This window comes from Alligator sinensis, unplaced genomic scaffold (genome assembly GCF_000455745.1).
Source record: "Alligator sinensis unplaced genomic scaffold, ASM45574v1 scaffold566_1, whole genome shotgun sequence".
Lineage (NCBI taxonomy): Eukaryota > Metazoa > Chordata > Crocodylia > Alligatoridae > Alligator > Alligator sinensis.
Window position 1 is genome coordinate 1,660,516 of NW_005842017.1, and position 17,033 is coordinate 1,677,548.

Genomic DNA, 17,033 nt, shown 5'->3' on the forward strand with positions numbered 1-17,033 from the left:
CCGACCGCCGCCCCCCCCCCCCCCCCCCCCCCCCATGCAGCATGGGGCAGTGGGGGGCAGCAGGGATCGCCCCCCACCCAGCAGCACCTGGTGAGCACCAGGGCTTTTTTTTTTAACAAGAGCCGGGAGCTGGGGTGGGCAGCGCAGGGCAGGGCAGCCATTGCCGGGCTGGGAGAGCAGGCTGGGGATGGGCCTGGCCTGGCTGATTTGGAGATTTGGCCAAATTGAATCGGGACAGTGATTCAAATCACTGAATCGAATCACTGTCCCCCGAATCGGCTGAAGCTGAAGCTGAAGCGAATGCTAGCCGCTTCACACAGGCCTAACTTTCACTCCAAAAACAAGCTTTCCCTCCACCTTTTAGCATTAAGCATGGCTAGAGGGTTACAGTGTGAGGTTCTCGCAGGGCTGACAGTGGGGTTTCTGTCAATCCAAGTGAACTCTAACATGCACCTTAAGAACTTTTTCAACAGTCTTCTGTCAGTCTCCTGCAGAGCTGCCTGCAAGGAACCTGGGAGATGAATGGAGATTGCAGGAGGAAAGAGATCGGAAGAGGTGCTAGATGTCAGTCTGTGTATGCATGGCTGAAATGTTAGCTGCAGGTGCAGCACCTCTATAAATAATCCTTCTAAAAAAGGGCCAGGTTACAAGCATGGAGTCCTCCTGCATTTTACTCGACATGTGGTACGCAAAACTCCATAGGGCCTAATTCCTCGGCCTATAGTTTGTGCAATCACTCATGCTTTGGTAAAATCTAAAAGGTTGCATGCTACAGCTTCTCCACACATTCTGCACAGGAGAAAAAGCTTGCTTATATCAGTCAGCTGCTTATGCCTCCAAGGAATGCTTGGCAAGTGTATGGCCCCGAAGAGCCAAAACCCAACTGGGAAATCCCTGTAGGAATCCCACAGATTTTAACTAAAATCTCTGATGAGAGTCATGGGGGTTGTAAAGCCATCTGCCAGGATCCCTTGCTGCTTTTCAGTGTTCCCACTGTTTGAGCTGTGCAGCTGCAGTCATCAGGGAAGAAGACCAAGTCAGGCTGGGCAAGAGGGTGACAGGGTCAGGTTCTTGCAGGACTGCCCAGAAGGAGTTTGGGAGGCTGTGACAAGATGAATAAAGAAAGCTGGAAGTCAGAATAAGAAGAAGGCTGATGAAGGGAAAAGATACCCAGGGGAGGACAAAACATGGGAAGGGAAAGGTTAGAAGTGGCAGGAGCAAGAAAAGAGACTCCCATCACCTCTGCTGGGAATACTGAATAGGGAGAATCTGAGGAAAGCCTCCATAAAAGAGAAGCTGTTTGTATGGGGAGTGAAGGGGAAAGAAAACCTCTGAGAATGACAGGTGAAGTACTGGTAAGATGCAGTGATGCTGCACAGAATGACCGCGCAGATCTGGAGTGCAGGTTCCAGTTGCAGCAAAAGCACATGTGATGGAAGGGAGGTTTGCTGTGGGTCTTGAAAGGATGTGACAGCTGAGACACATATGATGACAGGAGGGGAGACTGGTAGGGGGAGAAACAGGAAAGCTGGTGGGATCTATACAGAGGGAACCGGGGAAGCAAGAGGAAAACAGGGAGTATGACAAAATATAGCAGTGTGGGGAGTACCATGAGTGAATGGCACCTTGACACAATCATTAAGCAGCTCTGCAGTGAATCAATTATTATATAACCTGCTGGGCAAAGCAAGCCCATCAATACCAGTACTGGAAAGGTATCAGGCCAGTCTGTGAGTAAAGAGGGCATCCATTATTTCTAGGCTTGGCAAAATTCAGTTTTTATGTTTTAATCATTTTGACAGCTAAAATCAATGTTTATTTTTAAGCATTTATTTCAGTTTTTAATGTTTAAAATGTTCAGGGTTGCACAAAATTAGGTTTATGGGGGCAGACATAATGACAGTATACTGTTAAAAGCTTTATAAAAATCACATGTCCAGATATAAAAAGTAAATATCCGTAAATCAATAAATCATACTTGCTTTAAATCATTCTGTTCATTCATTAGGAAAGAGCTGGGGAGGCAGGGACCAGAAGAGGTGGGCAGCTGCACTCCCAGAGCTCTGGGAACCTGGGCTGAGGTGGGGGCCACCTTGCCTGAAATACTCTTCCCCTCCCTTCCCCTCCTTTCCTTTCCTTCCCCTTCCCCTACCCCACCCCAACCCATCCTGGCTTCTGGTAGGGGTTTGTTTAAGTAGCCTGTTACCTCCCTCCAGCCAGCTTCCTACCCCTGTGAAGGAGCAGCTAATTGCTAAATTAATATTAGGCCACCCATTGTTTTCCTTTTTAATCCCTCTGCCCTGTCCCTCCCTAACTCTCTTTCTCTACTGTCTAGTAACAGGAGTAAGGGTTCCTTGTTACAGTCCCCTTTCTATAAATTTCAGTTATTACCAAGGGGAATATTTTTCCATCAGGCTGTTAGTGTAATAGACTTGATGTTAATCGATAAAGATTGAACCACACCAAACCTAAGGATTTCCATAGACACTCAGGGGTTCTCTGGAGGCTCAAGTGGCAAGATGATGGGGCAAGCCAGTGTGAAGCCTGAATATTTAGCAGGTCATTTTCCTTACATTACTTTGGATAAATATTTCTATATTCCCCTGGGAGTTGGCTATATCAGGGAAATCAGACTGCCAAACACTCACCATGGTCCTGAGAGAGGTCAATGACCAAATAGCAGAATTTTGGCTCAGGTAGAGTTCTAGTACCAGAATAAGCCCCATCACAAGCCCCCAGGTCACCCTGAACCTAAACCTCAACCTTTTGCACAGTCTAGAGATGAGCTGCCCCTTTGTCTCTGTAGCGTAGGAGTGTCTCTCTGGCTGCACATCTGGGCACCATCATAAGCCTCCTGCTGACCCACATGGAAAGAATGCAGATTGTACGGGCTGCTGACAGAGATGGAGCACAGCTACACAGCCTGTCCTGGCTGTGTGTTCCTCAAGAGCTTCCCTGCCCTTCTCCCTCTTCCTAGGAGACAGGGGCTTGTGGGCATTCAGCAAAACTACTGGGAAAGTGCAGGAGTTGGGGGGGCACCTTCCCCAACACCCAGACCTGAAAGCTGGGCATTTTGAGTGGTGCTAGGAGAAGAGGAATGAACACTTTCGGCAGCCCCTGGCATCTCTACTTTAGGGAGGGAAGTGCTACCACCATTTTAAGAAAGTCTCTCTAACATACTATCTAGCAGTCATCAATTCCTGTGATAGCCTTCGCCCCCTCAAATGTCTTCCCCACCATTCCAAAATTTACCCAGACACTGCTGTTCCCCCTACTCACCCTAACCCTTCCAGCTTTCTTGCCCCAATACTTCATGGAGGACCAGCAGCAGAACATCTGCATGACACCATGGCGAGTGCCCCTGGGGGAACATATGCTCAACTACCACCAGTTTGATAAGGGCTGACAGGGACTGGCTCTCCATGCTCAGCATGTGGTAGGTGATTAACTTGGGAGGAGAGCTAACACATGTCATTTCCAGGCAGAAGCCAGTAGGACAATCTATGGTGGTACTAGTAAATCAGGAACAGGACCTTGTCAGCAGATGGCTTACCGGGTAGCTGGGGAAATGGGTCCCTTTTAGATCTGGTGCTTCCACCTAAGGTTTCCCTGTGTAGGGGCCTTGCTGAAGCAATCACAGAATACATTATGACTCCCTTATCAGTAGCAGCCGTGTCAACTTGGCGTTTGAGGGGGTTTCAATAACTAATCATAGCTACCTTAGGGCTGGTCTATTGAGCCAGTCAGCAGCCTGAGGATTCTCTTAATTCCTCCTTAAAAGTCACTATGCAGAGGAGGAGGATACCCCAGGATCCTGCTGAAAGCTGTGTGTTCCTGGTCACCAGGCTGCATTCATTCATGGTTTTTAAGATGAATGTGTTGCAAGGGAAAAGGCTTGAAAGTAAATTAGGAAAGGCTAAGATCATCCAACGGCCAGCTTGGTGAAAAGCCCCATCCAGCAATCTAGTATCTGTGGGCTAAGCTCTGCTTCTTCCATTGCTCCCTGCCAACAACACCAGACTTGTGCATACTGTGGGTGCTTCCCTGGAGTCCTGCACCCTGAGGAGCATAGTCACCCAGCACTGCAGTTATCTGTGTAGACACATACTACAGAGGGGTTTTTGTGGACAGCAACATCACTACATGATACAAGCGATACAAGAGAAATGTGCTGCCACAATTTAAGAAGGGCCGGGAGTTGCTTAGTGTTTACCAGCTAGCAGGGCTGTGTGAAATATTGCTGGGTGTTTTGTTTCACTGGTGTTTCGACTCGCTTCGAGCTCGAAACAGTGAGATCAAAATGAAACAAAAGGCTTCAAAACAGTCTTGGAACAAAATGAGGGCACTCGAAATGTTTCAAAAGTTTCAAAACATTTTGAGTTTCGAAGCTGGGCTTGCTTGCAGGGAAACAGAAACTAAGAAGAGGGAGGGGGGAGAGTGGGGAAGGACTGCTCTGATATTGACTGTGTAGCTGGCCAGTGACTGTGATCCTTCCCTGAGGTCCCTTGCAATCCCAGTGCTCTGGGGGAGGGACGGAAAAACAGCTGCATCTTAACACACGCACAGAGTCACACGTCACGAGTTTTGCTTGTCAGCAGCTTGAGGGGCAGTTTCCCAGAAACCCCTGCACCTATCTCCTTGAAACTTGGCAGACCTCATGCCCTCAGAAGGGGATACCATCCCTGCAAATCTCATCTGAATCAGGCAAGAAATGACAAAGTTACAGGCAGTTTCATGCTTCCCCATTATAGCCTATGGGAGAAACGTCGAAACAGCATTGAGACAGTGAAACAGTTTCGATGAAACAAAATGGAACAGTGCTTTCAAAATGAAATGAAATGAAACTTGAAACAAAACACTGTCCTGGCCAAACGGCGAAACGGAAGTCGAAACGAAACGGTGCTGTTTCGCACAGCTCAGCCAACTAGCCCTGAACTCCTTTAGCCAGTCAGATTTAACACTGACCTGACAAAGAGAATCTAAAGGAGAAATCTGTACATAAAACATGGTAATAACTTTAATCCCCTACAACAAGCACCTAAGAAGATATAAAATAAAATTGGACCAGGGAACTTGTTATATGTTAAGTATTGTTAAGCTTTGCAGGATTCAATTTTTAATTGATAAACATTGGTTTTGCCTGACACTCAAAAGACTGATTGAAAAATATTTCTGTTGGCAATCAAAATTTACATAAAGGAAATGTAAAAATATATATATATATATTATTTTTTTTACATTTCCTTTAAGTAAATTTTGATTGCCAACAGAAATATTTTTCTATCAGTCTTTATATATATAGCTATGAGGGAGGTAAGGAAATTCAGAGCAGGGGGTACTGTGCTCATGCACAGACCAGTCACTGCAGAAGCTGGGGGGGCCATACTGGTAAGGCAGTGCTGGGAGGGGTGGGTGGAGGGTCTGGGTGGTCTCTCTAAGTCCCTGCTGGGACTGGGGCCAAGCTCCCACAGAGCCCAGTCTGGCCTCTGCAGGAGTTTGGCCCCTGCCTCAATCATGCAAAGGCTCAGCTGGGCCGAGCCAGCTGCATGGGAATTTGGCCCCTGGACTGTCTGGGATCTGGGCAGAGCAAGGGGCCAGAGGCACCAAGTTCCTAGGTGCTACCAGCTCTCCCCTCAAAACCCCACTCCCAGCATAGCCTTACTGGCACAGACCCTAGCTCCTGCAGTGGGCACTGTGTGCATGTGCTAAATTGATAAAAATCGGAAAACACCCCTAATTTCAGGCAATCCTGAAGATCTGAATTGATAAAAATCAAAATAAATGGTTAAAAAAAACTATTGATTTTTGCTGTCAACATAATAAATAATAATAAATCTCATTTTGCCAAGCCTAAATATTGTTAAAGGAATGCCGCCACCTGCAGTTTGGAGTGGAGATGTGCAGAATAACTCCACTTTATTGGGGAAACACAAGACAGACAACTTTTTTTTTTTAAAAAGAGCATCAAGCTTGTGTGTACAAAGTCTATGGGGCCACAGATATTCTCTTTTCATTTTTTAGACAGATATACATTTCCCTGAGGCATACATATACAATCACCAGAAAGCCTAATACAAATTCCCAAGTACATGATCCCTTCAGTAGTGCCACTTTTTTTTTTTACACTATTACATACAGATTGCACAGAATATCAGCAGAAAATTAGAATGATGTAATAAGCATAGGGGGAAGGGGAAGAAAAAGATACCCATTTATATTTACCTGTCCGTTAACTTCTCAATGAACCGGTTGGTAAAGTCTTTCACTTGGTCAACCAAATCTCCAATTGGCTTCACCCTTAAAGCAACACTTTCTGAGGTATCCAGAACAAAAAACAGATCCACAGGGCAATCTGCAATAAAGAAGAAAAAAAAGAGAGAGAAAGACAAAGAATTTAAAATACTGTGATGCTATACATTTCAGTTGTTCTAATAGATATAACAGGGTAGACTTGGTTTTCCATGGGTCATGGTGAAACATATGTGCAAGAGAGAGAGCCAATGTATTTTGTTAAAGAACATCTGAAATCTAAAGCCCTTTCTAATATGCTCTCAACTCTTAACACTTCCATGTGCCAGAACACAAAATATGTATATAAACTCTAAGACTTCTATGGCATTTCTGCTTTATGATTTGTGGTAAGTTTCTTTGAATGTGAAGTCATATTCAAAAGAATTTTTCTTCATTAGCTTTAACATCTTTCTCCCCAAACTTGGTATTTTTTTCACATTGACTGTTACAGTTTTTAAAGTGGAAGTCTGTTTCTCCAGGCTTCTCTGCTCTAAATAGGATCTAATTTCATCCTTATAAAATGTTTCATGAAACAAGTGTTATTATTTACAACAACATCCAGACATAGCATTAAAGTTTCATCTTGTATGCCTTTCCCCATTACAGAATAAAAATAATTACAACTAAGAGAGGAATCATTTTCTTCAACAGGAACCCATACAATTGTTACAAGTAAAGGAAAAAACCTAAAAAATATATATATTTTTATAGATTGTGGTAAAATGTTAAAAAAAATATTTACAACACATGTCAGAATGTTAAACACTTTGCTAGTTGCTTCTTTTATATTTCTTTACTAATCACCAGCCCCAGCTAATAACACACATGGCAGGTATAAGAGAGCAGAAGATAACTGGAAAATAAAAAACTCCTGGACACACAGAGAGGTGAGGGAAGCAAGTCAATCTTAGACAGGCCCTTTAAAATAATCGATTTAAAATAATCAATCTAAAATTGATTTCTTCTAAAAATCCAGGCAAATCTAAAGCTGCATTGTAAACAACGTGAAAAGCCTTTTCCAAAGTGCAAAGAATAAGGTAACACAGTAATATGTCCATTTGAAGTCAGATACAAGTTTTCACATTGTAGAAAACTATTAGGAATATGAGAAGAGAATAAAGTACAGCAGAAAGTGACTTTCTTACCTTCAAATTTCACAACTGTTTGCTGAGCCAGTGCCCCTTTCCATAGGAAACAGACTTCAAGTAGGAAAGTGAACAAAAATGTTCTTAACCTCATCTTGACAGTTTCAGATTACCATTTAGGGATATTTAAGAAAAGGAAGGGAAGGAGAAACTAATGAAGCCAGAGGGGAAGGAGTTTTTACCCAACTTGAGGATTTTTTCTAACTTTCTGCTGTATTTCTGCAGGAGGAGGAGTTGGAGAGGGAGTTAAGATGAGAAGGAGATGGATGTTATAGAAGCTGGTTTCTCAGCTCTGGAGGGAGGGATTTTCTCTGTCCGTTTCAGCTCAGCCAGCTCAGTGAGTCACTGACACACACACACACAGTCCTATCTTGGGAGCCTTTTTCTTTAATCAAAGCGTCTTTTTCCTTTGATCTTCATCAAATCATAATTTCAAAAATATTTTGCACTCTCTCCCTCTTTACCAAACTTATCTTGCAATGCTTTATGATTTAATGATTAATGGCATAGCTACATGGATCTTAGTCTCAGAAGAAGAATCCAGATGGCATAAGCCTAAATATAGAATCCCTTCAGTTACAAAAAAATCTGCACATCATTTTTTGACTCAATTGTTAACTTCTGTACGGGCCAGTCCTAGCATCATTGATCAAATTGCCCATTGAAGTCAAAGGTTGTTGTGTCAGATGGCATTCAAGACTCATTTCAAATTCTGGCAGGCCTGGCCCACTCTCAAAATAAAGACTCAAGATCTGATTTTCTCACAGCTTCTACTTTATGGAGACAGGCACTCCCTACCCCTGTACCTCTCCCAAACCAAAGCATGGGAAAAACAAATGTTGCCCCTTTGATTTGCAGATGTGAAGATAACTCTGCATAGTGAGAAGCAGTAAGGCTTTCTAGCTTCTTATTCCAGAGATGGCATTTTCCTCCCCAGCTCATATAGTTCTTTATACAATGAATGAGAATCTCGCGTCAGCTCACACCATCTATACACCCAATACCACTATCACACTTGACTACGTGTGAATCCCAACAACAGTAGGCTCGTGGACTAGGTTGACTTCCTTTCATGATTTACTATACAGCCACTAGAGCAAAATCTATACTGCTGTACATTCACAAGGAGATTTAGGAGCCCAACTCAGCTACTCAGATTTAAAAGTGTTCACTATAAAGTATAAGTGTTTATATATCAATGAGAGAACCCCACAGAAAAGAAAGAAAGAAATCAAAGGACAGGTAGTCCAAAGTATCTGCCAAATGCCCCCAAACCCTTCAATATAACATAAATCTCTGAAGTATAGTGGAATGATAGAAACCAAGGCAATAATGTAATATTTAGATGTGGCCTGTTCCGAAGGAAAAGATTAATCAGTAGTGATTGGAGAGTAATACCAAACCTAAAAGTTTCCATAGTGTCTCTTGGATACAGTTTCCGAGTGAAAGGTACTACATAGCATAATTTTCATAAATAGTCTTAATTGTAGGAAATAAATATTTTAATGGGTTTATGTTACTGGATTCCACCTCTGGAAAAGAACCTTGAGTGAATAATGCTGTGGGAGATCAATGAGACAATTAAGAGTCAAATGGCAATAATTAATAAACAGCTTTGATTTTCTGCAGATAAAAAGTCAATAATTACCATATGATAAGGTTAAGAGAATCAGTTTTGTTAGGTTTCATAACCTAAACCTTACCTCTTGGAACTGCTAGTACTAGAGCACAGAAGTCTAGAGAAGAGGCTATTGATGTAACACACACAGCTGTTAACTGAAAAAGTAACTATAGCTGAATTACTTAGTATTCATGACCATAGTAATCATCATCCAGGTGAAAGATCCTAGCAACCACTAGCTTGGTGACAATGAACTTTAGAAAGGATGATTTAAAAATCAGGATGCAATTTTAAAGTCAAAAGAGAAAAAATGACAAGTATTTAGATGCATGGAAACTATATAATTTTATCTCCAAAAACCATGCACATTCCTAGAAAAAAGAGGAGGCAACAGAAGTTTAGTTAAATGGAAGTTCAACAGGCTATTTCAGTCAAACAGGCTGTCTTCAAACACTGGAAATTCAGCCTAAGTGAATACAACAGAGAGGGGCCTTAACAGCTGCAACTAAAATGGAAATTTGGATGCTCAGATGAAATTTGAATGAAATAGATATACTTTCTGCATGTAAATTAAGTAGAAATTCTGCAAGATCACCAACAGGTCCACTGAGGAGTGCTTAGAAGGTATAAGAACAGTAAAGAAAAATTACTGGTTTGAATTAATCTTCTGTAAGAGAGGGTACAGGAGAGACATATGCCCCAGCTGACTCTATTCAGCTAATAAAGACAAGGCACTGAGGCACTGTAGTGTCAAAAATCAGAGCTAGATAAATCAAATAATAAATTCTTCACCTGTCACAAAAAGCTTTACATTAGTACTAGTCTGGTTAAAACTCTGTAAAAGTAGAATTATGAGACACCTAGTGGAAAATGATAGGATAAGCATTCACCTGTAGGGCTTTGGCAAAAGAAAATCTCTCCTATCCCCAAGAACCATCTCAGCATAGTAACAAGATACTACTACTATTACTTTTTAATTGTATTGCCACCTATCTAGGAGCCGTGTTTAATCAGGATTAACTAAGGGCTATGCATTTCTGTGGATAATTAGAACATCCAGAATTCTGGTAGGAAAGATAAGACCCTTCTGTCTGTAAGAAATGTGAATGTTCATGCGAAAGAAACAAAGCAACAAACCCAGCCCACCATGCTCCTATTTGGAGACCAGATCTCCATTGCCAAACAAAACCTAGCTGCTGCTTCCATGCACCTATGCCACTAGCACTGCTCACCACTTCCCGACAGCCCTTCATTATCCCTCTTCCTCATCCCACAGGACACTAAAAGCAAAGTGAAAAGGAAAGAGGACAGGACAGAAAAGTTAAAGTTAACCCATCATCTTCCTCAGAGCCCCAGCCTGAAAATGAAGAACAGAAACTTCCAAGAGGCGAACCGGAAGAGCAAGCATAAATCAGAGACTATTCTGCTGTGCTGGGTGAATTGTTCCTTCCTTCAAGAAAAAGAATCATCAGTGCCTGTTATAATCTTTCTACCTGGCCCTCACTCCAAGAAGTGGAGAAAAAATGTCTAGAGTCCAGATCTGAAGTGTACTACCTAGGCACCCTAAACCTGACTTTAGGTTCCTGACCCCACAAGGGGCATCCAGAACCCAGATTTAAGTGTCTGGATTATACAGCGCATGGTCAGAATTAGGAACCTCAGAATGGGATCCTGAGCAGGGATCCAAACAGTGCTAGCCAAAAAGAAACACTTAGCCAGGGGTAGGTCTGAAAATGCCCCTCCGGAGGTTAGATGCCAGAGTAAGGACTGCTCGGAGGCACCTCCATCTACACAGGACCCAGAGCCAGAGCCAGAACTCCTTCAAAGAACTGAACAGGGTTGACTGGTCTTTATTTAAATGTGAGGATGTGATGCGGCCAGCCACCATATTATATAACAGCTTAGTGGCCAAAACACTCACCCAGGAAGTGGGAGAACTGAATTCTAGGTCCTTTGCAATCTCAGGGGGCACATCTACATGTGCATTTACTGTGCATTAAAATTTACTGTACAGTAAGCGGGTTTAGGCTGGCATCTACACGTGCAGGCATTAAAGCACAGTAATGCTGTATGTGGACCAACTTGGGACTAAAGTTAGTCCCAAGTCAGTCCACTCACACAGTGTTACTGTGCAATAAAGTGTCTATATATGCATTACTGTGTAGTAACTGATCGGGTGTAAGTTTGGTACTTGCTGTGGCAGAAATGCCCCGTCAGTGCCCCTCTCCAGAGATCTGTCTCAGCCAGCCTGAGAGGCTGCTGTTGAATCCTTCACAGCAGGGATCTCCCACCTTGTCTGCAGACAAAAGCCTGGCGCCTGGGAGGCGATGCTCTGGTCACCTGGGCAGGGTGGGGAAAGACCCGGCCCTGTGCGCGGGCCCAGGTAGCCAGGGATGCCATGCAGATTGGTCGGTGCCTGGCTCTCTCCTCATCACCGCATGCTCCAAGAGTGCCCTGCCTCCAGAGGAAACTCCAACCACCTCTGGACGATGCGAGTGAGTAACCGACTAGAGATCTGATTAGATATTTAGCTTCAGTAACTCAGATGCATGTTGAAACGGCTACCTCAGCCACCCTGGTTTGCTCTATGGGATTCCTTTGATATTCCTGTAAGATTTCTGGATATTGCTCTACCGTTTACCCTATTTCTGCCCTACCCCTGTAATCAATAAAGTTCTCCTTTGTGACCGGTGTGGGAGACTTATTGAGGGGTGGGTCTAAATTATGCCAAGGAGGCCCCTTAGGTCGGTGGACTAAGGGAGGCTTCCTAATAAGCCCCTGACTTGGGGAAGTGCCCCAAGTGCTTGTATTGGGTCTAGCACCCATTGGACGATCAGGCCTGTGTTCTCCAAGGTGCACAGAGCCAGAAGTGAGTCCAGAGCCTTGGATGGTGGCAGCGGGAACCCCAGGCTAGCGGGTGTGCTCCAGGGAAGGGGTTGGCCAGACGGGAGGCACCCTGAGGGAGGCACTCAGAGCCTGGAAGGTGGGCGGGCGCAGGGAGGTGGGCGGCTCAACGCAGGAGCGCCCCCTACTGTCCCGCCACACTTGCATGATGCAAGTATCAAATTTATGCTCAAGTCAGCGTAAGTCCCCATATTTACTGTGCAGTATGGGTGTTCACATGTAAATGCTACCCATACTGTACAGTAATTTCTGGTTACTGTGCAGTAAATGTGCACGTGTATGCGCCCAGGGGGTTCTACCCATACCTCCTGCCTGCCAGAAGAGCAGTCTAACCATTAAGCTGTAGGCAAAGCAGAGGTGAAAAAAGGTGACCTCCTGCTTTGAGCTACTAGGTAGTAAAGAATGCAAGATTCAAGAGGCCAGAGACCATAGGCACAAGAGGGAACATGACCATGTAGCCTAATAGATAGGGAGTTTGCCTGGGAGAGGAGAGAAAAGTCTCAATTCATATAAATAAAGAAACCCAGAAGAGAACTGAGACCTCTAAGATGTGATGGAGACCAAAGACAAACTAGATATGACCCAAGTACTGAATCAAGCCTTTGCCTTAGCCTTTAGTAAGAATGAAGTGGTACCAAATTGTGTGGTACCAAATATGAACAAAAACTTAGAGCCCTCACTCTAAAGGACTGGAGAGGAAATTAGAAGAGCTTAGATTTTTTACCTTAGCAAAATGAAGTTGAGAGGGAATATAATAACTTTTACAAATACTGGTTTATTTGTGGAGTGAATATCAGAGGGAGAAGATGTATTTAAGTTAAAGAACAATCAGCAGAAAATCAAATGACTACAAATTAATTGAAAATACATTTAGACTGGAAATGAAAAGAAGGTTTCGAACTATGGAAGGAGTAACGTTTTAGAATGTCTTTGATGCAAAAGAGGTGGGGTACAAAGAAGCCAAAGCATTTCAACATGGAGATTAGCAAGATTATGAAAGGGAAAACATGAGAGGACAGGGTGTTTTAGGCTCTGTAGTCAGCTCAGGTGCTATATAAAACCCATGGTTGGGTTGAAAGTTAACTCCCTATGTCTGTGGAAGATGTCTGGCCATCCTATGATGATTCATAAGTCTAAATCCAATTTTCCAAATTAACTGAGGGCCAAGTCTGTAAAGGTGTTTATGTATCTGACCATCTATCTGCTGTAGGGTGTCTGAATGTATTTGAGGATCCAGGACTTCACAGGCAAAGTAAGCTCCCAGACTACTGCACCAGGCAGCAGAGTTTCAGGAAAAGGTGAATACCCCTCAGTGGTAAAAGAACAGGTTAGGGACTATTTAGAAAAGCCAGATGTGACAAGTCCATGGGGCCAAATGCAATGCATCCGAGGGTACTGGGGAAGTTAGCTGATGTGACTGCAGAGCCACTGACCATTATCTTTAAAAAATTATGGCAATTGGAGGGAGGTCCCGGATGGTTGGAAAAGGGTAAATATAGTGGCCATCTTTAAGAAAAAGAAGAAGGAGGGTCCAGCGAACTACAGATCAGTCAGCCTCATCTCAGTCCCCAGAAAGATCATGGAGCAGGTCCTCAATAAATCCATTTCTAAGCACTTGGAGGAAAAGAAAGTGATCAAGAACAGTCAGCATGGATTAACCAAGAGCAAGTCATGCCTAACCAATCTGATTGCCTTCTATGATGAGATACCTGGCTCTGTGGATGCAGGAAAGCAGTGTATGTGATATACCTTGACTTTAGCAAGGCTTTTGATATGGTCTCCCACAGCATTCTTGCAAACAAGCTGAGGAAGGATGGGTTGGATGAATGGACTGTAAGATGGATAGAAAGTTGGCTGGATCATTCAGCTCAATGGGTAGTGATCAATGGCTTGAGGTCTAGTTGGCAGCTGGTATCAAGTGGAGTGCCTTGGGGCTGGTCTTGGGGTGGGGTTTGTTTTGGTCTTGGGGCTGGTTTTGTTTAATGTCTTCATCAACAATCTGGAAGATAGGATGGATTGCACCCCAAGCAAGTTTGCAGGTGAGAAAAAGCTGGGGGGAGTAGTAGATAAGCTGGAGAGTAGGGCTAGGATTCAGAGTGACCTAGACAATTTGGAGGATTGAGCCAAAAGAAATCTCATGAGTTTCAACAAGGACAAGTGCAAAGTCCTGCACTTAGGATGGAACAATCCCATGTACCCCTGCAAGCTGAGGACCAACTGGCTAAGCAGCAGCTCTGCAGAAAAGGACCTGGGGATTACAGTGGACAATAAGTTGGATATGAGTCAACAGTGTGCTCTTCTTGCCAAAAAGGCTAACAGCATACTGGGCTGCATTAGTGGGAGCATTGCCAGCAGATTGAGGGAAGCAATTATTCCCCTCTATTTTGAACTGGTAAGGTCACATCTGGAGTACTGTGGACAAGTTAGAGACAGTCCAGCAGAGAGCAATGAAAATGGTTCAGGGGCTGAGGCACAAGATTTATGAGGAAAGGCTGAGGGAACTGGACTTATTTAGTAGGGCTATGCAAAGTTTCAGTCCCTGATTTGATTCGGTGGAGATTTGGCCCAATTCAATGGCCAAATCTCTGAATCCGAATCTAATCAGAGGACCCTTTAATCTCTCTGAATCGATTCAAAGCGATTTGAAAAGATTCGGAGATTTGGACATATATACAGCTTTACATGTTTTTTCTACATACCTCTAGGTAGCAGGCAGCTTGTGAGTGCTGCGATGCTGGAGTGCATAGAGTGTCCCACAGAACTGCAGGAGGCTCCGCACCACGCTCGGCTGCAGACCCAGAAGTAGACCAAAAGCACTTCCGGTCCACTTCTGGGTCCACTGGGGAGTGTGCAGGGGAGCCCCCCTGCACCCTCCTGGCTTGGCAACTGGTGCCTCCTAGGTTGGGAGGGGCACCTGGGGTCCACCTCTGGCTAATTGCCAAGCTAGGGAGGTGCAGGGCGGTGTGGGGAGCAGCACACTCCCTGGCAGACCCAGAAATGGACTGGAAGTAGTTCTGGTCCACTTCTGGGTTTGCTGCCAAGCACACTTGGGAGCCCCCCTGTGCTGCTGTGGGACACTCCATCCACCCCAGCATCTTAGTGTTCACTGTCACAACCCAAGGGTGTGATTTTTGTTTGTGTGTGCTTCAGCACTGCTAAATTATTTTCCCGCTGTTTGTAGCTTTCTTTGCAGGGTGCATTCTTCGTTGCAGCACAGAAATGCACATTGCAAGGAGTTCCCGCCATTTGTATTTAGATTCGTGCCCCACTATTGGTCAGTTCTAAATTATTCCTACGTGGTGGCTAGCGATTGGCTTGCTAGCTGTATAAGAGGCTTGAGTGGTTTACGCCCAAGTTGGAGGACTTCATGAACATCAGGAGGAGGAGACTTCACGTCTCGTGAAGATCTCTAAGCGCTGCAGAGCCTATTGGACCCAGCATGAATATCAAGAAGGCAACAGGGGTCTGATCAGCCTCTCGCCTCTCCCCATCGCCGAACGATCCCTCGACGTACCCTTCCCTGCGCGTAAAGTTCCACGGAGCCTCGAAAACTTCGTGTGAGTGAATTGTGAGTGAATCCAGAGCTCTGTCCGAGTCCTAAAACTAGGATTTAAGCGAAGTATTCCTGGAAGTTTTCCAGCCTGCACCGCGACCATCTACGGTGTAAGTAAACAATCTTAAACAACCATTAAGCGTCTGTGCCTAATTCTAGTCTGTTTTCTCCGACCCAGCGTGCCCGGGCTGCTGGCCACAGCCCGTGCGGCGCGAAAAAGGGCCCGGATCGGTGTGATCTGAATCAATGAATCGAATCAATGTCCCTGATTTGGGCCGAATCCGAATTGAATAGGGCCCACTTCGCACACCTCTGTTATTTAGTCTACAGAAGAAAAAAGACTGAGTGGGGATTAGATAGCAGCCTTTAACTACCTAAAGGGTGGTTCCAAAGAGGATGGAGCTAGACTGTTTTCAGTGGTGGCGGAGGACAGAACAAGAAGCACCGGTCTCACATTGCAACAAGGGAGGTTTAGGTTGGATATTAGGAAAAACTCTCAATAGTATGGTGGTGAAGCACTGGCATGAGCTACATAGAAAGATGGTAGAATCTCCATCCTTGGCGGTTTATAAGGTCCAGCTTCAACAAAACCCTGGCTGGAATGAACTAACTGAGGATGGTCCTGCTTTGAGCATGAGGTTGGACTAGATGACCTCCTGGGGTCCCTTCCAACACTAATTTTCTATGATTCTGAGAGTTACTTGAGGAACTTAAAATGCACTGGTTTCTAACTCGCTCACACCTTTTTTAACATGATTCCTAACTCAGAACCCCCCATCCCCAAGCATGATCATTCAGCCTACTCCCAAGGGAAGAGGAAGTATGTGCAGCATCATCAGGTTTAAATATATGGAGCTGTCCAATACTCCACCGAGCTGGATAGTGACAGTGGCTTGGGATCAGGCAGAAAATGGAGTTTCCACTGAGAGCTGGCCTTAGGGATGGGCAGCGTGGGTGACCGCCCAGGGTGCCCTGGTCAGGGTGGTGCTGGCAGTATCGTGCAGCTCTGCAGGCAGAGAGGTGGGGGCAGGGTGGCTGGTGCAGCTCTGGTATTACTATTCAGGCAGCTAAGGGAGCTAAGGGAGATGATTGTTAACATCTGTGAAGTAAAGGACAATTAATGGGCCATTAACTCCCTCAGCTGCCTGAATAGTAATATATAACAGAGCTGTACCACCTGGGGGAGGGGGCAGCTACTCAGCAGTGGCAGTGGCAGGAGCAGGGCCAGAGTCAGGACACTCATTTTAATTTTCACCAGCCATGACCTTTGCAATTGTGTGCTAGCATTTGCCACAGTGTGCTGAGATACACATTTTATTTTTCACCAGCAGTAAAACTTAGAAGGAAACAAAATGTCACAAGTACCTAAGAAGATGATGTTAGGGGCACAGAACAGGAAACAAAAAGTTCATTTAATGACTGCAATGAAAAAAGATGCAGATGCTGTGAAAAAAAACACTTGAAATCTATTAACAAGAACCCATACAGTAGTAGTGAGAAGGTCAAAGCTGAAACATCA

At 44.5% G+C, this 17,033-nt stretch overlaps 1 protein-coding gene across 1 annotated transcript in view; it reads right to left on the reverse strand.

Moving 5' to 3' along the window:
* The window catches only part of COL6A1 (collagen type VI alpha 1 chain), an 83,220-nt gene extending 75,526 nt beyond the window's left edge, over positions 1–7,694 (reverse strand). Inside the window, exons 1-2 of the mRNA XM_006022069.3 lie at positions 7,437–7,694; positions 6,223–6,352 (exon numbers count right to left, since the gene is read on the reverse strand). Of these exons, the coding sequence (XP_006022131.1) occupies positions 6,223–6,352; positions 7,437–7,530 (224 nt within the window). The 5' untranslated portion in view covers positions 7,531–7,694. The remainder of the gene's footprint in view (positions 1–6,222; positions 6,353–7,436) is intronic.
* Between the last annotated feature and the right edge of the window lie 9,339 nt (positions 7,695–17,033).